At 38.2% G+C, this 24369-nt stretch overlaps 1 protein-coding gene across 8 annotated transcripts in view; it reads right to left on the bottom strand.

The window, feature by feature from the left end:
• KCNQ1 (potassium voltage-gated channel subfamily Q member 1) overlaps positions 1–24369 on the bottom strand; it is a 372410-nt gene that overhangs the window by 307399 nt on the left and 40642 nt on the right. For all 8 annotated transcript variants that reach the window (XM_075047919.1, XM_075047920.1, XM_075047926.1 and 5 more), the window contains one exon: positions 12565–12655. In XM_075047919.1, the coding sequence (XP_074904020.1) occupies positions 12565–12655 (91 nt within the window). The remainder of the gene's footprint in view (positions 1–12564; positions 12656–24369) is intronic.

Raw genomic sequence — 24369 nt, 5'->3', positions numbered from 1 at the left:
AAAAGGAAATTTCATGTTATCACTACACTACTTGAAAGCATTTTTCCAACATTTTAACACAGAGTTTCCTAGTTTTGTTACCAAAACATAAAAACAGGTCTTTGTTTACAGTTATTAATTTTGATTACTGCTGCAAACCTTGTTCTGCTTTCGAGGTCTACAAGATCCCAGATCTATTCCCTCCACTTTACCCACTGTATCACAAATGTATTTTAAGCACATACCAGTGGAAAGTTTGACTTCAATACAGTCAATATACTGCCCCTACTTTTCTTGCATTTTTTCCTTGCGGATGAGATAGCAACTCACTAAGCTTCCAGTTCAGAACTGGGAGTAAAGGAAGAATTTTTTCTTTACATCCTTTTTAACTCTGTTTGCTTTAAAAAGGCACATGACTCATAGTGGTTAAATATTTAACCATTTCACTAATGAGCTGGATCCTAACATGCAAGTATGAAAAGAGCCATCATTATGTCTGAAAAATCCTGCTCATATCCAGGCAGCTTTTTTTCATTTATATATCTATATACACACACACGCTAGGGATCTGTAAGGTAAGTTGCTATCTCAGGACTAGTCTATACACACATTTAGTACTGGTATTCTGTGTAGAGATATGTGGGGGTTGGGGCCTGGCTGTGTTTTGGTTTTATCAAAATAGTTGCAATAATTCAAACCCAAATGTGCCTGTTATTGTATTAATAATAACAATGACATAATAGTAAAATTATACCCTATGGGACTAGGCTACACTGACGCATGCAACCACGTGCTCTCTATCACTTCAAAGACAGCAACAGATGGAAGATACTACCACACCCAACTCCTCATTACTGCACCTCTCATCTTAGAGATTACCACCCACAAAGCTGAACAACGGTAACCTGTTGTGGAAGTGCTCTTAGCCCTCTTCAATCTAACCAAATTAGTTTTAACCATCTTTAGTGGTAAACAAAGCTTTCTGGGGCAACTAGGCACTGCAGCAAACTATGAAAGCAAATGCAGTACAATGCAGTTCTGGGCTGAGTAAAATCCCATTGAGGGGCAGCAGCAAAGAGCTAGCAGATGACTGCTTCTTAAGCTTTTCCAGAGAGACATGCTTCTGCAACTCTATCTACACCCTGTCTGTACTAGCCGAGTTTGAACAAAACAGCTTTTGTTTGTAGAGACAGCCTAGCTGCCAATTCGAGTTCAATAACTGGCTCTGGATTATAGTAGGCATGCCTAGACCTGTAGGATAAAATTAATTTCTGTCAAGTTGGTCTCAATCAGCTGTCAGGCTGATATCCCGCTGTCCTGCAGCAAAACAGATGCAAAGTAAACATAAAATGCTACTTAATTCATTATTCAGTCAAATCAATACAAAAGAGGCACAGAGCTAAGTATGTAAAATAAGAGCCAAAATCTCAACTTTCATATAAAAAAAGCTTTCAAAGTTCTAAATTAAGAAACGAGACAAGAAATTAAATATACTTCTCTTTTCAGTGTTATGATTTCTAAGGCCCATCACTGAACCTGAACACATGGAGCAGGCTAAAGCTGGGACTTCTGTAAGTTATGTTCTTTCTCTGCTTCAGTGCCTGGCTGCGCAAGAGGCTACTCACACTTCCTTCCTCTCACCTTTTCACCACATTGTCTGTTTAGGCTGCAAGGTCTATGAGGGTAGAAGCTATCTTTTAGAGTATGTGGGCCCCACTCTGCTAAGTGTTGTACTTGATCTTACAAGCAGGACCCTTTGAATTGGCTGTAATGTACACAACAATAATAATACCCTTTCTCAAAAAGACAGCACACAAGTCTGATTGTAAATTGTGTTGCAGATAAAGTTTCCAACACACTTTTAACTATCAAAAGCTAACAAATCTTAATCTAGAGTTCCACAAACACTTTAAACCAGCACTGCTGCCAAAAGAAGCAATCTCATCTGGCCAAAAAAAAGGTTAGTTTGAACCCATCTGGGTTCTCCAAAGCAATTTACAACATAGCTGCACAAATGCTTGTATTGGCACAAGGAATGGAGCAGCAGGACCATTTCTTCAGGTGGCAGTGCCAGTTTATGCAGGCTGAAACTCATTCTTAAAAGTGCAGCCTAGGTTCTTTGAAGGATTTAACTCACAAAGCCAAGCTAGGGTGGAAAAGCTACAGGTCACCCAATTTTACTTGTAAAACTACTAATACTCACCTCCGAAGTATGTTGCCAGGTTAGGTACATTTCTGTTTGTAAGGCATTACAGAAGTAAGATTAGTAAATATTTAATTTTCTCTCCTCCCTTTTCCCCTGCCCTGGCCACTAAGTATAACTCGTTACGAGTTTCGTACACTAAATCAATGAGTTGGAGCAGCTCCTAGAAGGTAGCTGTCAAGCTCCCTGCCTGTAGGCCAGATGGAGGTCAGTAATCATACACACGTATTCCAATTTAAAACTGTTCTGCAACATTGCAGCCAAAACAGCATCTAAATACAGTCTACTCACCCTGCTGTAGGGAACCATGAAATAGGCTGATTACCTCTACAGCAGACGTTCTTTCTCACCTTGATCTGGGGAACAGCTGCAGAGGGATAAAGGACAAGTAAATAAACTCCTTTTGCATGCATTCCACATGTAAACACATCGTCAAGCTGACAGAAACAACAATGAAAAGGAGTGTTTCTGAAAGGTGCCTTAATAAGGATGTTAACAGCATGCTGGAGGGAAAAAAGGGTCAGCCTCAGTGTCATTAAGCATAAGGGAAACCATCAAAGTGAGGCAGTACATAGCTTGCTTTCACAGAATGGGTGTGGTTAACCATGGATTTTGGTTATGTTGCTAGTTCTTCAAAGTCCTGCTGTTTCTGAGAGCTAATAACAATTCTTGACTCCCTATCATCTTAAAAATATGCTCACATTCGATGAGTTAGGTGGAAATACCTGATGTAAACAATACACTAAGGTACAGGTTCCTGAAATCAATGAACAACTGGGATGGCTGAGAAGTGCAGTAGTTTTAGGACATCTATTCCAATGTTTGGTTCCTAAGGGCAACTCAGAGAGACCTACAGAACTTAGTCCATCACACAGCTTCTGATGCTGTCACTACCAGGGCACATGGGCACCCATACTGGTTTGCAGCCAAGGCACAGGACATGCCAAGAATGCAGAACAGAAATGCAGTATGCGGCAGCTCTCTGGGCTATCAAGACTTCTCCAGCAGCTCAGTACAAACACCAAGTTCTAAGCTCTACAACAAAACAGATTTATTTTATAAGCTGAGATGGAGTGTAAATGCCCATGCTATGTATTACTAGCCACTGAATCAACAGCTCAAACTCTTTCACAAGACCTTTCTGATGACCGAGACAAAATAGGGCTGGGCCTCATATTAAAACAGGAACAATCCTAGAAACTCTTTGTGCAAGACAAGTCTAACAGAACTGATGCTTCAGTCACGCTGACATTTTTCATACTACCAAAATAAAAGTAAATTAGATAAAAATAAATTTAAAACATTAAATGTGAGATAAAACCAGCTTGTAGTTACATAACTCAAACTCTCATGCTTCTGAGATTATCCTTAAGTACAAGCAGAGACAGTTCAAGAAACCTTTCCTATTATGCCCCGATCCTGTTAATACTTAGGCATACAGGAAGCTCTGTTGAAGTCATGATGATTACTCATATGCACAAAGTTAAACATACTGCACAATTGCAAGTCTCATGCCATAAAAACTTCACTTATAAATGTAGAACCTAATTTGGTCACCGGTACCCATATACATAAAAAAACAGCATATAGAGTCTTGACTTCCCCCCCCCCACCCCCACCCCAAACCGTGGAATAAACACTTAGTAGGGTGGAGTTGCCAGAAGCTCTACTCAATACAAATGACACCTAGCTAGAAGTGTTTTCTCTCATCATTGCTAAAAATAGAAATATGTTCTATATATAGAAATATATATATGTAAAGAAGCATACACAAATATATATTTAAGAAATAACAAGGCGATCTCGATACCTTCTTGTTCCTTCTCTGTACACAAAGTCAGGTATTTGTCACGTTTTTCATGGCATGGCAAGTTTCTAACAGGATGTTAATTTACTCATTCCCCTTCCAAGAGCAGTCAGCACTCAATGCTGAGATGTGCTTTCCTACTATCAAACACAGAATTCAAGAAATGAAATAATGAAATAATATAAAATAAAATTGTAGAAGCTTACTTTAGAAACTGCCAAGAAAGCCACCAAGAAGCCCAGTTGCTTTTGTTTTTTTAGCCAGTTAATTGAACTTACTTAATCCAACATCGCAAAATAAAATTCTTAATGCATTCAGTTTATTTTCTCTCTGCTGACTCCTGGAACCTCCTTTCTTCCAAGACATTGGCACTCACTGCTCTTCTGTACTACAGTTACACCACACCTGCAGAGTTTATTCCAGTTTTGGCTACCAAGGGCCACTTAAAGCCATTCAAGAGCCACCAGCTAGTGACAGCTGGCAAACTCAAACCTGTCTCAGTAGTCTATCATATGTAATCAATTGCAAATAGAACTTCAACAGACTCATCCCATTATTTCCTAGCTCATTCCCCCTGGGAAAACAAGCCAGCAAGCTTCCACTTTGAATCATGAAGCTAGTTTTGCCTCTGTCCCTCCTTTCCAACTTCTCCCTTTCTCCTCTCCTTGCATCAGTTCACTGCACTGTTTCAGTTTTTCAGCTTGATATCCGTTATGTTATGTCAGCTGTTACATTACGCTTAAAACAATAGACTCCAGCTGGCTGAGGTCAGATGTGAAAACAAGGACCTAACAAAGCCATAGACCCTCCAGTTATACTGAAATTGAGATACACACTGAATGTAGCACTTAATGACAAACTACTTTCCAGACATTTGGGCAAAGCATAAAGGAAACACCTGTCACTGCAAACATTACACACTAATCCAGATAAACCCTAAATTTAAATATATTTTTTTTTTCCCCACTGCTTGGCTCTAATATGTACCAGTATTTCACAGTTTTAAATTTTTTTCTGAGATGGAATTTGTATTACTCTGCTTGTTTACTAAAATATTATACAGTGAAAAACGTGTATAATTTCAAAGAAAATATGTTTACCATGTTTCTTTTCAAGTTTACCAAGCAAATGCTCTGAGTTTGACATGGATTTACACCCCAGAAAAATTTAGTTAAACTTTAACCCTTAAGTAGAAAGCTTGACAAAAGTGAAAAACAGATGTAACAGTGAATGAAACACACTTTTTTCAGTGATGGTATTTTCTTAGATGCACCTTTGAACAGAATTTGTTGGAATGCAGCTATAGTAAAAAAATAAAGAAACAAAACATTGGCATACTATGCAACTTATGAGGGTAAACACAAGCTCTTGAGAATAGGTGATCTACTAATAACTCTGGAGCACATATCCCCCTAATTTTCAAAACACTGCATACCATATAAAAGCAGTATTTCCTGAAAATATATGCTTACATATATATATATGCTACTGTAGTTCACATATGAAAGGCTGGGAAGCTTGCTCAGCACAAAAGGACAACTTGGCACTGTGCTCATTTCAGTCTATGGCCAACACCCCCACGTTGCCAGCCAGGGATACCACCACGTCAGATCATGTAGGCCACCAAGCAGCCAGCAGACGGCACCAATCTAACACCAGTGTTTCGTGCTGGCCTGCAATCTGTCACCAGCTCCATCGTGAGCTTGAGGAAGGTCGCTCTTCCCAGAGCCTGTCTTAGTCTTCAGAGTTTGAGCCCCAATAAATGCTTGGTGCTTTATAGCCATCTCGTCCCAAAGTACTGTGGGGATAAATGCTAAATTCTGATTCTTTTACTCACAGTGATGTACTTGCAGACTTTATTTTAAATAACAGTGTTCAGGTATGACACCACAGAACTCCAGGTACAGAAATCCAACAAGAGGGATTATTTTTTTCTCATAGTTCTTTGAAAAGGCAGAAACAGAAGTAACCAATTTTCTGCATCCAAGCTTATCTTTATCAAATACACACTCCAGTGTAGCAGACTAAAATAAGAATGCAAACCCAGAACTTTTGAACCTGCTAGAAGAAATACATGTAAAAATAGTTTTATTTTCTGTAAAAATCACTGCTTATTCTTATCATATATATCTAAAACTAATTTCTGGTGGTAACTTCAGAGAACTGTAGCCAAATAAACTTTTTCTTTCCCCCCCCTGAAAAAGAAACATCTAAGACAATAGCAAGAGCATACCTGGAAGGACATAACATACTAGAAATCTTTCAGTGTGTTAAGAAGTTTAGTATATTTTTCTTTCTCCTCCACACAAATACTTGTCCAATTCATTTCACTGAAAGCTTTAATTGTTCTCACTTTTTTCCAAAAGCCATCCACCTGATGAGAAATCAGGTAGGCCAAACAGCATGAATTTTGTGGCTACAACCATACAAAGTGGCCAGAGTTGTCTCTGGCAGCAATGTTTACACAGCCTTTTTCTTCCACTCTTCTCTCCCAGAATTATCTTTGTTGATTACTCTTATAAAATTCCCCAAGCCCATGTGAAAAACCATCTCTTTATTAATAGTTCACTTCTTCCAAAAGCTATTTTTATCTACTTCAGGACATCATCCAAGGTCTGAATCCAGTCACCCCAGATGAGACACAGCGTGGTCCAATGCTGCCCTCTACAGATTTTAAAGGGAAACTATAGCTCCCTTCTACAACTGATTTTTAGCACATGTGAAAAACAAGAAGCAGCTCTTCTTTCCCTCACTGGTCTTAGCATACTTTCCTTCCATATCACCTCTTCGTCCCTTCCTGGCATTCCTCTTCAGCTCAGACTTCATCTACACCAAACAATAACAACAGGCTTGTCTTTTTTTTTTTTTTTTTAAGCCTATTTCATTAAATTGGTTCTGCTGTCCCTAACAGACAATCTTATTTCTACTTTAGAAGCATCTGATTTGGCTCACTCAGACCTGTTCAGAATGGACATGAAGCAGAATTTAAACTGGACTAAAAGCATGTTCATGCAACCTTCTGAACCAAATTAATTAAATCCCTTTAACATCACATTTGCATTAAACATATAATTCTCCTATACTGACCAGGGGAATTGACAAGGGATTGCTTTGCAAACAGCTGGAACAAGTTAAGATGTTAGTTACTACCAGTAGCATTTCAAACCAAAGCAGCTGATTTTGCAATGAAGCAGATTAGAAGCACTCACATTATCTGCCAGCACAGCTCAGCTACAAACATCAGAACCACAGGCTGAAGCACAGTGAGAAACACCTGGGTTCAGATTCAGAGGAAGCTCCTTGTTCCAGCTCCTAACTATACTGTCACCTAATTAAAAGGGGGGAGGGCAATTTTCATTTCTATTCATGTTTCCTGAGCCTTCGAACCACTCACATTTGGCCTTTTTACTACAAACTAAAATGTAGAGAAGCTGAACTATACTGTCACCTAATTAAAAGGGGGGAGGGCAATTTTCATTTCTATTCATGTTTCCTGAGCCTTCGAACCACTCACATTTGGCCTTTTTACTACAAACTAAAATGTAGAGAAGCTGACTTCAAATGAAAGCTGGGATTCTTGACTTCAGCTATCAATGGAGTGACAGAAAGAAAATGCTGCAGTGAGTGATTCTCTGGACAGGTCTATCTGCAGGTCCAGCAAAGGAAAAGGATTAAAGAGCACAAGTCTACCACACACACGTCTTCTACACCAGCTGACCTTACTCTGGGTCAGACCAGGGGACATTGCTGAGGCTGCAAAGACAAATTTTTCACTTTCTCAGCTACAGTTGTTCTTTAGAGAGAGTCTGTAGACTACATTAGTCTGTACAGCTATCAACAGGCATCCTTTACAGACGTTAATCCCATTTAATTTTTCAAAAGGATGAAAATACAGCAATGTCTCTGTCTTGGTCTTCTTAAGCAAGGAAGATAATCAGAAAAAAAAAATATGCTGGAACCACTGTGAACTATTTGAACCATTTGTTCTCTCCGAAGATCGTCTTCAGAATCAAAAGCCGTAGGTATTTTTCTCTTTCTTCCTCACAAGACCCACAAAACACTCCAGCAAACAAAACCCAAGGCTTATACTGAAAAGATTATATTAAAAAAAAGAAATAAAATCTAGGTCTCTCACAGGCTTAGACTCTGTGCCACTTTCTTTTAACTGTAAGAATAATTTCAATGCCAATAACATAAATGTTAACCACCCAAAACTATTACCTTTTATCCTAATTGATAGTCTTTTTAATGTTTAAAAATCATTTAATCTCTTCCGTAAGAAGTATGCTAAAGTAGAAGAGGAACTCAGAAAGCTGGAAAGAGCTTATACTTTCATCATAAAAACATAACTTTTTTTTTTTTTTTGTTGGAATCAATATTGAAATGAGATTCCTACCAGAAAATAGCTTTTTCAGGCACACTAAATATCCCTTGGTTCAGCAGAATATTTAATCCCCTTGGATCAGGCATTTGGATTTTCTTAGATCATGCTGAGATAACAGCATTCTGCTGTGTTCTGGCACCATAAAATCCTTGCTTATGAAAATAAAAGAAAAATATGGCCTCTCTGGGAACATACATCTCTGAATTACTTTTTTCCATAGTTTAAATATTGTAGTCTCAAAATCAATTTTTACACAGATATACCACATTCTCTTTATGAGTCATGGCAAAAGCTCTCCCGCACCACTATTTTAAATGGGCCAAGTGTACATATACCCTTCAAAATGTCGATCCTTTCACAATCTTGGCTCAGACTCCAGCTCATGCTGGGCAAGTGCCAACGAGTAACTGGAGTCAAACCCCTCCAACAGCACCATCTAGTGAAAAAAAAAATAAAATAAACACATGCAAATTTAAACAGTTTTCACTGCATTCTGGAAACTAACAAAAGGCCAATTCTCTCCTAATCTCCCATTACAACTGCATTTAGGTATAGCTTTCATCAAGTCTCTTTGCCTTGTGAAGTGTGGTGACAAGCAGAGACAGATTCAACAGCTAATTGTAAGCTTTTTGTCTAAAAGTGGAATACCACTTGGAACACATATAAACTTTCCCTTGTTTATTTTTCCAATATTAAGCTTGCATTTTTCTTATTGTTATTAAAAATAGAAGCATTTTAAAATGCTTTAAAATTACTGACAACATCTTCTATTTCCTCCTCTGGTAGTGGGAGGTAATGTTATAAGACAAGCAGCTCCAGAATAAAAAGGAAACAATATATACAAATAATCTCAACCACTTTTTTAGCTCTTACTTTCATATAATTGTAATATCTTGTAAGGATATATTATTGAAGCATGAAATTCTTATTCATGAAAATGGGCACACTCAGCTTCCATCTGTAACTTTAATGTGACCAGTCTCCCTGGTTTCAAAAAGATTATCTGCTCAAGTTGTGTAGGTGCTTAGATCTTTCACAGGATCAGGGTAAACTACTTCGGCTACATGGAGGAAATAAAGCCGTATAGCTCTTAATTGTCAGTGTTTTCAAGGGTCTTGTTTGAATAGTTTTTCCAGTCAGGAGGAACGGATTCTGTACTTTTCCCAACATGCATCTTCAATGCCATGCAACTCACAAGTGGTCTGTAGAAGGTATTCTGTGATAACAGTAGTTTGCAGAAAACACACACGTGCTTTTACAGTTATTCCATCTCATTTTCAAGATGAATCAGATTTACAGTGCCTGTGCAGTAACCTCATCTAATCGGACTTGCTTCATGGGGCTGTTCAGCTCAGCATACCCCTATGCTAACTGAGCACTCATTTACTCATTTCCAGACATTTAGCATGATATAGTCATATCTTGCATTTCCAGACCTATGGGTGCCTGATCAAAGCCTCCCCCCCTCCCCTCCCAAAATACAAGAAGGCCACAAATCCCAAATAGGCAAAATTTCAAAGCATGACACCGCACATTTGGTATCACTAACTACCTCAGTCTTATATTTGATACACTACAAAGCATAATTCATTTAGAGAGAATTCTACACTACATAGGAATTTATGTCTAAATAAAAAGCAATCTGCTCTTGACAAAGCTTCAGGCATTTTCCCTTTGGAATGCAGATAGGGAAAGGTGGACTCAATTTTATAATCTACAGAAGTCTCTAAGTGTTACTTTAATTATTTTAATCTCACACACACTCAGGCAGTGTAAATCAAGTTTCATGGAATGACTTGAGGTCTCATAAACCTCAAATTACACATGGCCAAAGGCTCCCTCCTTCTCACTGTCCCAGTTAAGCCCAAGCAGAAAAGCCTTCTTCAAGATTCCCATACTCCTTGTGGCAGGTTATTGCTACACCACTGCTCCTTTGAGGTCTCTCTCACTCAGTATTAGTTTTTAAATCAACTTGTTTGCCCTTCTTTGCTCACCTACAATGACAAAGTTATCTACTTTCATTGTCTGGCTCCAAATTAAAACTATTATTGTGGTATAGCTAAAAGTCCCTCTACAAACACAAAAGATAAATTAATTCCTACTACAAAGTAGTAGAAAGAGTGCTCTCCTAAGCTTTAATAAGTCTCCTTACATCACCATTTGGGTTGGAAGCTTGCACTGTGTTTTTTCATCCCTGTATGCTGTTACACTTTCTTTTACTTCTTTCTTTGCATTTTACAGTTTCTCTTCAACCAGTCATCTGTGATTAACTCCCCCCTTAAGAATTCAGTTACATCTAATTTTGACAGCTCATAATGATATAGTAGAGTGAAAGTAAAATCTTAAAATAAGAACAGAATAGGAAATTTTACTGGGTAGACACTAACAGGAACCAGATTCTGACATTTATATTTGTGTTGCAAGGTGCCACAACTCCTTTGAAAGTCCCACGAAAACTGGATAGAGCAGAGAGCATATTGGCCTATCTACTGCTTTGGACCAATGATCACTGTAATCCCCTTAAGTTTCTTGAAAATAACCACAGTTAATCCTTTAAGAAAACAATATCAGAATATGCCAATACTGAACAAACAAACAGCTGCTGAATTCCCAAGAAACCATAACAGCAGGAGTTCTATGTTAAAAATTAACCATAGTTTTTCTCATTATATGGAACAGGAAAACTGATCTATACTACTTAGAAAGGAAGATAATACAGAATAGTATGAACACCCATTACATACTGGATATTACATAGATTGTATGTAATCCGGAAAACATTGCAAACATACTACACTGAACATATTACACACGTGCAGACAATACATACTGCATACAGTATAAACACACAAAATTAGTTCCGTGATTTCATGGGGGGTGGGGGGAAGAAACATCACTGGTTGTCACTAGAAGTCATTCCACTGAAACAACACACGTGTAAAATATTATGATATATTTCAAAGATGAGTGAGATATTATCACAAGTGAAATTCATCACAGAAATTGGCATAAGTATCCATAACTACTAGTTATGGATAGAAAAAACCACAACTAAAATCTGTACAAAAAGAAAACCCCAAACCACAAAACAAAAAACACTGGATGCAGAATTTCATATATAGACTCTCTTAGCTGGCAACTAATTATAATGTTACACCTAGGAGTTCAAATATCTTACAAGTTAATTAAAAATAATATACCAGGCATGAAGGTACCTTAAATAGAAACAGTGTGATTGACACTAAATTTAATATACTATATCCTTATTCTAACAGTATTCCTATTAGGTATAAAACTATAGCATATTGGATAGATAAATAGATAAAATTTATTATAATTGATGGGGTTTTTAAGTGAACTTTTTCACATTAATAATGATATCATACATAACAATGATATTACTGGTGTGCTGCTACAACAACTATTTTGAACAAACATTTAAACTGCTAGTTAACTTTTTCTCAATATAGTGACAGTGTTTTCACAAGTAAAATCACGGTCATTTATTTACAATTACAGAGAAATCAATGATTTAGCTGGGAGTACCCCACCACTGAGGTACAACAAATTTATAAATTTTTTTGTATGTTTAAAATCATGCCTCTCCAAAACTGAGGCTCTTCAATGAAATCTAAGCTGGCTGGACAGTAATACTCTTCGAACATACATGGAACATATATGTTGCAGCACTAGTGTACTATAAACTAAAGCTAACTATGTTTTCTCTACTGAAGGAAAAGTGCATAAAACAGGTAGAGCAAGTTGTCTTAACTCTGAAGTCAATGAAAATACACGAGTTTTCCACTTGTGAAAGCACCAATGAAAAGAAAGGACTTCCACTTACTTTTTGCCCCCCTATGGTCAGGTGTCTGGTCTTCAGTATGGCTGAAAAATGGATTAACCTGAGCAATATGACAGATTCAAGCTTAATTAGAACAGCCATGTGTGTTGGGCACAACATAGATGCCCTCATTATAGGCCATATAGGGCAAGACTTGGTTTTTGCACGACCATGACTTTTGATGTTTCTGTGGCTTTACAGACTCATTAGGGAAAAGCAGAAAAGCCGAAAAGCCTCTTGTCAATTAAACTACAAGGAACATTGTGCTTGATATGGTATTAGCTCAGAAGATCAGAATTTGCACATTAAGAACAAACATGCATCAATCACATTAATGTCCACATACATACCATCCAAAATAATGTCCCTGTAGCAAGAGCTGCATACTGTTCAATTGTAGAAAGCACGCTGAAAATAAGGCATATCAGCACAATAAGGAAGCTGTAAATAAAAAAAAAAAAAAATGTAATGTAGTCTAGTAAGAACCTAGAGGGAAGACAGATAATTATGCCATTACAAATTATCTGTACACACAGAAATGTTATTGGCATTGGATTATCTTAACACACAGCTGGTAACTTTTGAGTGATCCTGCTTCATATTGGATAGTTCATTTCTCTTCAGACACTGAGGTTTTGGGTTGGACATTATCAAATGAACCTGCACAATAATATTAGCTTTAGCCTACCTATAAGACTTGCTGCTTCCCAGTCCCTCAGGAAAACAACATTTCTTGTTCTTTCCCATTGTAAGGGCTTCTACAGCTGAATCACCACCACACAACCACACCACACAACCACCCCACACACAACCCCCGCAACATGATTCAAATATTTGCCTTTTTGCTGTTCCAAATTCTAATAAATTGCAAAGAGAAATCCCAATTAAGACAGAGTTCAACAGGCTCTGCCCACACTCTTTTATAACCAATCCCCAAAAGGCCCCAGATAAATGAAATCTGACATCTGAAACACAACCTAGGACCAATTCCATTTTTAAATAAAACAAAATTTCAGAAAAAAAACTATCAGAGAGTAGGAATATAAGGGTTTGTTCCCTGGTCCCTCCTGCCCAACTGAGTCCTTAGGGAGGGGGCCCTGGTTCCCAGAGTAAGACTCAGGACAGCCAGGGAGTTGCAGCAAACTCAGCCTAACTGCCTGCAGCACCCAGAAAGCTTTTTCCCCCAGCTGGGGAGCAAGGCTGCCCAGACCTGCAGCCTCAGCCTTCAAACCCCTTCCCTGAGCAGCTTCAGCTGTGCCCACCACACTGCAGGACTGCTGCTTGCTTTAGAGGAACATTTGGGAGGCAAAACATTTGAGACCCAAACTGGATGCTATCTACTACACACTAGGCATAGGCAGCTTCCAGTCCCCAAACTGTGTGTTTCTTTTTAAAACATGACATGAGCAATGAATAAGACTGAAAACATTCACTTATTAAAAACAGAGCTAGTTGTTAGGGATATTTTTCACAATTCTGTTGAGACAAGCAACACCAACCCTTTGCACTTGACAGAAACTTGCTGAAAAATCCAGTAACTAAATAATCTCCCCCATTATAGATCTCTAAAACCATTAATCCATTTTTTTCCTCAGAAAAAAAAAAACAAAAAAGAATTGGCATAATGAATAAAACTGAACTTAAGAGGAGAAATATTAAAACACAACATCACTGGCTGCAAATTGGCATGGCTCAGCTGAAGTCACCCAGGCCTTTTTCTTTTTTTTCACCTGAGTAAGAACTCCATTGGGTGAATCTTTCAAAAGGCCAAGCACTCAAGTAAAAAAAAAAATGTGTCAAGGTTGACATTATAAGTTAGACTGTCCAATGATTGCTTCAAAATATGGTGCAAGTGAGTCCAATTCACACATACACAAATGATATTGTAAACACATTACAAAATCATGGAGAGGAAGTCTGTAGGTAATTAGGTACAAAAATCAAATTAGTAAGTGATAATGAATTGAAGTTAATAGGATAGAGATTATCACACATCAACACACTTATGAGAATATACTTTTACCTAGGCAAAGTATAAGTATGTGGGTGTTTCTGATTTATCTCCACAATATTCTCATTTTACCTTGTATCTCTAACTTTGGCCATTCTTAAATAGAAGTAAGGTGTGCTAACAAGGCGGGGAATGCAAAGATGAGCCAGTCATTTGAAACATAACATAAATGTTCCCCAAGTGTCCAGCCCTTCTATCTGCAATATTCCCACAGTTGCTTAAGACGAATACACATGACAACATGAACATAAATGGGTTCAGTTACACAGAGGTAGCTGAGGGTCTCTGGATAAAAAGTCCAATATACACAGAAGTACCAGTTCGAAGCAAACAACGAGTTGCATGGGATGGCGTAAGCTGTCTGAATACATCTTGAGCAGTAACAATTTATACTTATTATATCCCTTAATAGTAGTAGACTTCTTAAAAGCATAACTCAGCCAATGCATGACACAAGAGGGCACCAAAGCAAAGACTATCCATTTCTGTACTTTTCCTAAACAAACACAACAAAAGAGACCCTAATAAGGATTAAAGGTGAAAGTATGTGTACTTAAGTGACAGGAGGATAAACTTAGGGTAAATCATTTGCCAAATCTCTTTACTTGTTACCATTAGAGAATTTGAAGGCTGACATAAGAACTGCATCAAGTGCCAGTCACCACACTACCTACTTTTATGGGTTTTATGCATGTGGATCCATTTCAGTTTACTAATTTTTTTTTTCACCCCCAGAAAAACTCTTGAAATTTATTGTTGTGCTCCTTGCAGGCTGAAGCATGAGACACCTTCACACTCACACATACACATTATCCCAAGCAAAACAAAGATGTTCAGTGAGATATTGCTCCTGCTCATCTTTCTTGGGCATAAGGGAGAAGGTGCCCACAAGCCCCACTAGTACAGCCATGCCAGTGGAGCACCACAGTTAAACTACTAACTCTGTCACACTGGCATCACTATTTTGCTTCTGAGATAGATCAATTGCACATAAGGAACAGATGGTGCAAAATTAAGAGACAAAAAAAAAAAACAACCCACAGTCCTCCTCTGGCATCAGCCTGCTGTTCATTTCCTTCCAACACTCAGCTCTTACTCTGTTTTTGTTTCAGTACTAGTGGCTTCCTCCTCCACTTCTGAAGCGTAAGAAGGGAGTGAGGCACCAGGAAAATGGAAAACAGGAAAAGTTTGCCACTTTTTTTTTTTTTGACAGCTACCTCCCCTCTCTTCAGTGAGAAGTGGAGCACAGATTCTCAGTTACTGCCTACTTTCATTTGTTGACAGCAGATAAGACCCCAGTAGATAAATAGTTACAAACAACAGTTGCAAGGACAGACTCTGCCTCAAACTTGAATTTGCTCTATGCAAAAATCATCCTGGGGAAATTTAACTGTCAAGCCTCAGAAAGCTTCCACTAGTCATGTGAGAGCTGTGGTTTTTGTCCCCAAGTATTTAGAACGTAACTGAACTTGTGTGAATTTTCATAGGGAAAAATCAAAGGTGCAACCCTGACAATGGAAGATAAAATTTCAAATTGGTTTATTTCTTCAAAGCAAACGCTACAATTTTCACATGCCCAAAATAACCTTATCACTCTTAATACCGCTTTACTGTCATCACTATTACTATATTTTCCAAAAAAAGTACTCACCTTGATACAGATGCTAAACATGTAAACTGTTCATCCAACCAGTTAATATCAAACTAATGAGCAACTGAAACCTACGTTACAATAAGAAGCATTAGACAAATTACTAGTGGCCAGATGTATCAGCCCTACCCTAATCAACCACATAATTTCAGATAGGTAAGTTAAGAGAGCTTTGTTTCAGACAAACTAAGTCTCACCTGCATGTCAAAGCTCTGTTAATGGAAAGACACTTGACACCTTCAGGAAGCAATTTATATCCCATGTGAAACAAGTTACTGTGCAAAACGTTTAGTTATTTCAACTGTTGAGCAGATGAAGGCTCTAAACATGGACATTTAAATCAGGCAAACTGAATATGGGCTGTCCAGTGTACATGCTAATCCCAAAACACTTACTCGACTCCACAGAACCATCATTTACTCTTCACTGGGTTGTAGCCAAGCTGCTTTGCTTTAACATAACAGGTGAAAAAGCACGTTACTTAGTCAGCCTTGCTTCTCTGTCTCAGTAAAAAATTAAAAATACCTTAGTTCCCATAGAATATCACTGAGGGACTTTAAGATCCAAGACAGATGAATGGTTTAACTAGTAGCATCGGCCACTCTGGAACACTGCTAAGCATACAGTCCCATGCTGATTTCACCAGTTGTATATGGAGTAGCAGAACAAACATTCACTATTGTATCTGCCTTAACAGCTCCAGCATAATACCTTTTTCCTCTAAAGGAGGAACAGAGAGCAAAACACTCAAATTTCTTTAACTCTAGCAGTCAGAAAAGGCTTAGTCTCTTGGAAACCACCAATCTTTTATCTCCTGCAACTCGTTGCTTGTTTACCCTCTATGCACACATGTGACCATCTTCAAGAGAGGAAGCAGAGCCATGAGGAGTTCAGCTTTCATCAGCTCTGATCTAACTCTCAGATTGTGGGGCCAAGAAAGCATTAGAGATGAGGCGATAGTGTGTGAAGTCTTTCATATTGCCTGTCCCAGGTTACAAAGTAGCATCTGCCTGCATGTAGATAAATCCCAGATACTGCATCAGTAAATGCTCTCAAAAATACTTAGCTTTATGGTTAACTTGTATCTAACAGTGCTATGTTTCTTTTAACACCAAGAATTTTGCAAGTGTTAAAGCAGTGTGGACACGAATGCTTACAAAGCAGCAGAGGTTTTCTTTCATGGACTTCGTTTTCAGTAGACCATTACAAGGCAACCCGTTTCCTCTCAGACAGCCAGCACTGTTTTACTAGAAGCCAGTTTCTGTGGCTGCCTCTTCAACTCTGTTTTTACAGGCACTGCATACCTGGTGAAGTCATAGCCAGAAGAGGAGCTATCTCAGTGTGCACGAAAGGTCAGCATGCAACCCTCCAGTAACACTTTGAGCTCACATACATCCAAGCCTGTATATAGACTTGGGATGTCTCTCTATGCTATACTACCCATTAAAGAGAAAAGCACATACATAGACACAGGTGTATATAGAGTTACATGAGACAATGTGTGCACAGATGTGTGTATGTGGGCAAACATGTAATAAATAATAAAATTTGGCTTACTCCATGAAGTCATCCAGATGATTTAGATACTTTTTTGTCTCAAGCAGGTTTGAGAACTCAGAGCATTTCCAGGAAAGAATCATACAGCTGACAGGTAAACATGACCAGCTAGTCTATGCCCTATATTTAGCAATATATAGGAAATATATAGGGACTATATTAAGGACTAAAGGTGGATTTAATGGTTTCTGACTATTCGAGGATGTATTTTGACTTTCAGAACAGTTCCAGACTTAGGGCTTTTTCACTGACCTCACTGGCAGCTACAGAAACTTGACACATTACAGGTAGCTATCAGTACTTCACAGCCTCCAGCTCTGAGCTACTGCTTTTTTTTTTTTTCTGTATTTAACTATGGTTTTAGAACATTACCATGTCTTTTTTGCGGCTTGAAACAATGTGTGAAATGATCAAAGGAACAATTAACCACTTAGTGAGAGATAACAATGCTCATTTAGTAAATGTCACAGGTAGGAGAACTGATTAAGGTTTATAAAATAAGTCCACTGATACGACCAGGAACATTTAAAAAAAAAAAGTGCATGAGACAAGCTGGAAGTACTTACTCACCAGATTAATACAGTCTCATGCACATGCAGCCATGACCATCAAAACCAGTATTAAAACGTGGGTAGATTTTATTAATTCTTGCAGTGTTTCTTACATACTCTCAGTGGGAGCCTTTCCATGAACCTGGAAAAGGTTGGCATCAGGCCCTAAATTAAGCTGAAACCTCAAAAGCATTTAATAGATGAGAAGGGAGATGCAAAGTTCAGCTCAATTTATATAAACCCAACTTGAGTTCTAACCCTCCAGGAAGACAGCCAGTTTTTCTTTGTTCAATGTCACGTAAGAGCTAGCTTAAGTCTGCTCTTTGATTCCAAACAACCTTTATTCATTACAGCTATCAGTCTTGTAGGTATCCAACTATCAGTGTCCTTCCATACAGGGAATACTATTTTAGCTTATAGCTGCTGGATCTGTGCTCTTGTTTTTTGGCAGGAGGTCAATGACTAGTTGTAGTTCATCCTCTCTGTCTACTTGAGAAAATTACTGAAACTAAAAAAGAAATATTCTGTAAATAAAAAAAAAATGTCTTTTGGGTCCTTCTATGTCCTTGCTAACATTCCACCTAAGCCTTCCTCTTGAACCTCTGTTTGTACCTTACTTTGGGGCAATTGGATTGTCTTTCTTTGAATGTACAGCTTTGTTCAGTCACACGCATGATCAATCACCAACCATGCAACTTCCTCACCAACCCTGTAACTCAGGGGGTGGATTTGCTTTTTTGTTTTGTGGCATTTTGGTTGGTTGGTTGTTTTTTACAGAGTAAATAACTTTTTTGCCATTTAGCTTTTAACCGTGATAGGTTGAAACCTATATAGGTAAACAAAGTAATACAAACAAAGTTTAACATCCTCTAAGCGTACAGCTTTAGAGGAACTGGAAGGATGACACTGAGAATGAATGACATGAGTGTGCAGATTAAATATGGGCAGATTCTTATCTTGATCATCGTAATTTGCAAACTATAATGCTGCTGCATATCCAGTTCATGTTAGTTCATTAAAACATATGACAGCAGTATTATTTCATCTTTCATCTCCATGGCTTACACATACTGACACTTCATTTTCAGATTGTGAACACAAAGGTCAATGGTATCACAAAAGGACATTTTCACATAGCTTTCCAGGCAACAAAGACTTATTGCAATGAGGATTTAGATAGATAACTTCAGGTAAGACACACACTGAAGACAGAGGATCACTCTTTCACTTTGTCATATATTCTGTCCCATTCCAGGCCAGAGAAGTCATTCCTTCCTTAATTTTCATGGGGAAAATCCTGACGAAAAACCTGAGCAGGTTTATATTACTACAAGTCAACATAAATCCCTAACCTCCCCATGCAGTATTGCACAGTCTGCCCAGTCACTTCCACAGTGCAACTAGGTAAACATTCGTACTAATACATATCAAGTAATTTCTTACTGTCGCTAGGCACCAGGTCTTCCTTGTTCTTTCATTCAAGGCATTTTGGGATTGCTTAAGGAAAAAAACAATCTAATAAAAGGTAGAAGTCAGAAGGGGAATAGGTAGAACTGGTCAAATGGAAGACAGCTGGCAATAAGAGAGAGGAAAGGACTCTAGATAATAAACAGCAGCGTCAGGAAGCTAATACAGGGTGGCAATTTATTTTATGGGATCATCATCAAGGTATAGTGTCAAGTAAAAATACCAACTGGTGCTTTTAAAGGTGAGAAACTCAGAGAGGGTTGCTTTTTAAAAAAGAAACAGGATTTCACCATGCAGAGAAAACTTTCATCCTTAATGAAATTCACACACATAAATATCCTGTATGCGTAGGTGTTACGCTGAACTTTTTAGCAAGTCCGAACTGAACACTGGAAAGACACTAATTGTGTCATGACTATAAACTACTGGAGCACAGTGCCAGTCTGCTAATAGAAGACTAAATGAGCATTTAATTATACAACTGGTGGATGTCAGAAGTCGTCCATCACTTCCTCCATTAAAAAAAAAACCTGTTTGTTTTTAAGAGAATGGTCCGGTGAAGATACATGATTAGAATGAAGGAGCCCTGTACTTCAGTCCATCTTTGCCCATATCTTTGGCCAACTTTAAAATTTTTATTAACACATGCATTTTTCTTCCAGAGTATGGCTGTGAACTCTCTAATCCTTGAATGAAAATTGCATAATAACTGCATTAGCTGTGCTGCTTAACCAGTCCAGCTAACTTTCTTAGGAGACAATCATTTAAATTCCAAAAATATATAATTTGTGTCTAGATCCATTAAACAGGGCAAAGTATTTAAAAAAAAAAAAAAAAAATCAGTGTAGCAAGGAGTTAGAGGAGACCAGCAACTTACATAAACTATAGCTGAAGATGAAACAATTAAAAAAAAAAATAGTACTTTAGTCCTGATAACAACAGAAGAAAGGTGAGGGTTTAAATCTCTGGCCACACAGGCTCTTTGCATGGTTTTTCTCTAAGAAAAAGATAAGACAAATCCTGTTTTGCTTTTAAGGCAGGGGAAGGAAGGAGGGGTACAGCCCCTTCCCATCTTCCAGCCTCTCTGCAGCACGAGGATGCCCAGCAGAAGGGGAAGTATACTTGCATTCATGCAGAGAAGCATGATTCCCTCCAGGAACTGGCTACGACAGTTTCCTGTACAATGCACACTTCCTCTCTGTTATGCCCTACACAGGTCAAGCTAGTAGACAGGTCACTATTCTCAGTTGTCACTTGCCATCAAAAAACTTTCAAGAGACAAAGTACGAATGCTCTGTTTGTGTTAGCTTAGGTCTATCAGATGGTGCTTCCTGTTAATACATATTTGTTCCAACCGCAAGGCAAAGTATAGTTGGTGCTTCCTGAAGGAAACAATGGCATAATTTTTAACCAGCTCCTTGACTTCTTGTCAAAGAAATACTGTCTTCTAGCTCCCGTGTGAGAATGCGGTTTTATTGTACGAGAAAGATCATATACAATACAGGGTAGTCTGATACTAAGGAAAACAGGTTAGCTGTACAGCTAAATAAGCAAGGCTTCTATCACACTTACGTGGCTCTTCTGGGAGATTAGAGTCTGTAAAACTAATTTAAATTATGGGCAGTGTACCAAAGCACAAAAGCACACAATGAATCAAAAGTCATTTAGGATACAGCACCAGAATTATTGCAGGAAAGGCCTTTAAGCTCTTGGCAAAGGGTATGATTGCAGTAGAAATACAAACCAGACGTCAAGATGCTTCAAGAGGAAAGGTTAACTGCTCAGAAAAAGCAATGTTATTGCATCCTGCAATGAGGTATTGGTTTCTTTGAGAATAGCTATGGTTGAACAGGAAAAAGACGATAGGTACTGTGTAAGAAACTGGAAAAAGTATATGCTACATTTAAAACAAGTGCATGACCCAAGAGATGTGAACCACTGGACTGCAGAAGATTCATCAGATGGTTCATAACGAGCTTCCGATGTGCCTGATCATTAACATGAAGTCCCAACACAGCAACATGACAGCCAGGGAATGAGTAAGTACACATGTGCGATGGGGAAAGCATGTCACCCAATACTACCAATCGAACGAATTTTTGTAGTTCTTTTCACATGTACTTCAGGCTTAGCAAGAGAAAAATATGTCATTAGTGCTCTTACTTGAAGACTAGAAAAGTACAATGAATGTACTCTAACACAATGAAAGATTTTCTCTTATTCTTGTGGTTTGATGAGGCACTACAAAGTAGGAGAGAAAACATAATTTTCACAGCTTATTTTGCTTGGAATATCTCATCCTCACTTTTATCACTCTAAAATACCATCAGGAAACCAGTACAGTCCTGTGTGCTGTCCTCACCCTCTCAATTCCACATTCAGGTTTGCCCAAGTCCTGTAGTACCGCATCATTCAAAGCAAAACCCATCATCCAGCAGCATGTTCCAAAAGATATCCACTGCTGCACACTCATTGCCTGCAGCTCTAACACACTGGCCATCTCAAGGTCATCAAGGTCTCAATGCCAAATTTAACCTATTCTTGGTTTAAGCATACATGCAAGTATAAGCAGAGCTGAACCATGGCTTTTCAGCTGCCCAGGCCAAGTCACTTGGTGGTGGTGGCACTGGCAAGAGAATAGGCAGCATCCCTTAAAGTGCCCTCAAAGGATTTGAGACTAAATCACCCTTACACTGTGCTGCAGTCAAGGCGGGGGTGGACATCTGCCTTATTTTACATAACAGGCAGATTTAGGCAAAACCAAACATGAGTTGCAAACAGGGGCTTAGGACAACACATCAGTTGCACACCACCGCTGAAAGCAAACGGTTTGTTCTTATTGCAATAGAGGACTTTCCTTTTTCTTGGCCAGTTCTGGGTAAGTTTTCATTTTAATGAAAGGGGAAAAAAAGATAGAAGAGAGGTATGTTCTAGAAACTAGAGTGCCACAATACCAGTAAAACTTGTTTTCTAGGCGGAGTTTTATACAGTTGGTCTGAGGGCTCACTACATCACTATTCCACTTTTCTTGTAACAGCAAATTCAAGGCAGCAGAGTTTAAAATAATTTAGTATCTAAATATTAAAAGAAAAATACTAAAAGCTCTCTGATACGTTGTAAAACCCAGCTTCTGAAAAATTGCCAAGCCTAGACTATTGCTCTGCTTTGCTGTTATCAAACCTAAATTAAATCTTTCTCTATAAAATGCTGTACTTTTTTTTAAATAAACTTGAAATTACTTTCCTTAAACACACAATATTTATTTAGACAAGCAACAATATTTACTCATAATGGCTTCTCTTGTTTGGGCTGGCTGGACACTATTTTGATAGCTTCATCTGACAGCATTTTCAAGAGAGGTATGTATTACCCCTCTTTTTCTTTTTCTTTTTTTTTTTTCTTTACCCTATTTACTTTCATCACAGCAGTACTACTACAAATCACTTTCCCTCCCAAATTAAAGATCAAAGGACATTGTATTATGTGTCCTAAAGCATATGCACCTTATAATACTGCAGAAAAACTAGATTTGGTCAGCTTGTCAGCTCACAGAATTGCTTGCTTAGTAACCAGCTTCTGGATATTGCAAGTAGTCAAGTAAGAATGCTATCCTACCCCAAAGAAGTAGAATGAGGCAGAAGAAAGGAAACATTTTCTCCACACCTAAGGAGAGAGGCACTATCCCACAATGTTGTACAACTGATTTACTAGTGCATGTAAACTTGTAGACTAATTTTATTGCAGTACAAATCAGGACTTATGCTTCTGTATGTTCTATAAACACCCACAGTGTTAGCTCACTTAAAATCCTTCACGACAGGAAAACAATATTGACATTTTTGACAGCTTCTTTTATCTTTAGTTGTGAACAGAGTGAAACAGTGACAGGGAATAAAAAGTCACAGATAGATAAATATACAAATGGAGAAGCAATCATACCTTGAGCTTCTGACCTGGATAGATGCTTAATTTGATTTATTCCAAATATCACAAAAGTGATACCAGACCTGAGGAACTCTGGCCTACCCCCTCACCTGATCCCCCAAATGCCTCTTCATGCTCCTTTCTCCTGAAACAATTGTGTCTGAAAGGCATTTTCATCAGTACTGGCAAGTAAGATGAAGACCATGAGAAAGATCTGAAGCTAGGATAATACTCTCACCACTGTTTCCATTATGGTCCTCTGCTTTAATTATCTAAAGGTACAACTGACAGATGCTTTCACAGAAATCAGTATTGCCACCTTCTTTTGAGTTTGAGCTTTTCCACATTCAGTTCTCTGCTGCATGTTTCTAGGGGTGTTGGGGGCAGAAACACAGCACCCTTAATGCATCACAGCTTAGAAACAAGGAAGAGAAACTACATGACAGGTTAATATTTCTAAGGTGAAAGCAGAAGAATTCAGCAGATAGACTTTTTGACATTTCCAGAGAGGAGAAAGTGTTTACTGAAGGAAAGACATAATGCTTGGAAGCTATGGCAACTTGACCTTCTTAGTTTGCTTTAAGCATGATGGAAGTTTCAAGTGCCCCTGGAGGAAAAGAATGAAAAGAGTCTAGAAGGTGACAGGCAGCTTTTACATTTACAGCAACAGAATCTTTCTGTAAATAGAAAAATCTCTACAAATATGTGCCATGAAATACAGAAATGCTCAATACTCCTTTTCCTCAAAAATGCCTAAATAGATTACATTCCCAACATGCAATCCATGCTATGCTTAAAGAGCTATAGCTTTGTGCCCTCATCACACAATAGCCAGTTTTCCAGGCTGAAAATGATGAGGTGAATTATATCCATCATTCCAGCAGTCAAGTTAGCTGTTTGTGGAAATTCCAATTGTCTATCATTGGGCTAAAAATTCTGCTGTATCGTTTGAACTTGCATTAAAACCATTCAGGACTTTAATCTATAAATTGAT

Source organism: Buteo buteo, chromosome 16 (assembly GCF_964188355.1).
Source record: "Buteo buteo chromosome 16, bButBut1.hap1.1, whole genome shotgun sequence".
Classification (NCBI taxonomy): Eukaryota; Metazoa; Chordata; class Aves; order Accipitriformes; family Accipitridae; genus Buteo; species Buteo buteo.
This window is presented reverse-complemented; position numbering and strand designations above follow the sequence as displayed.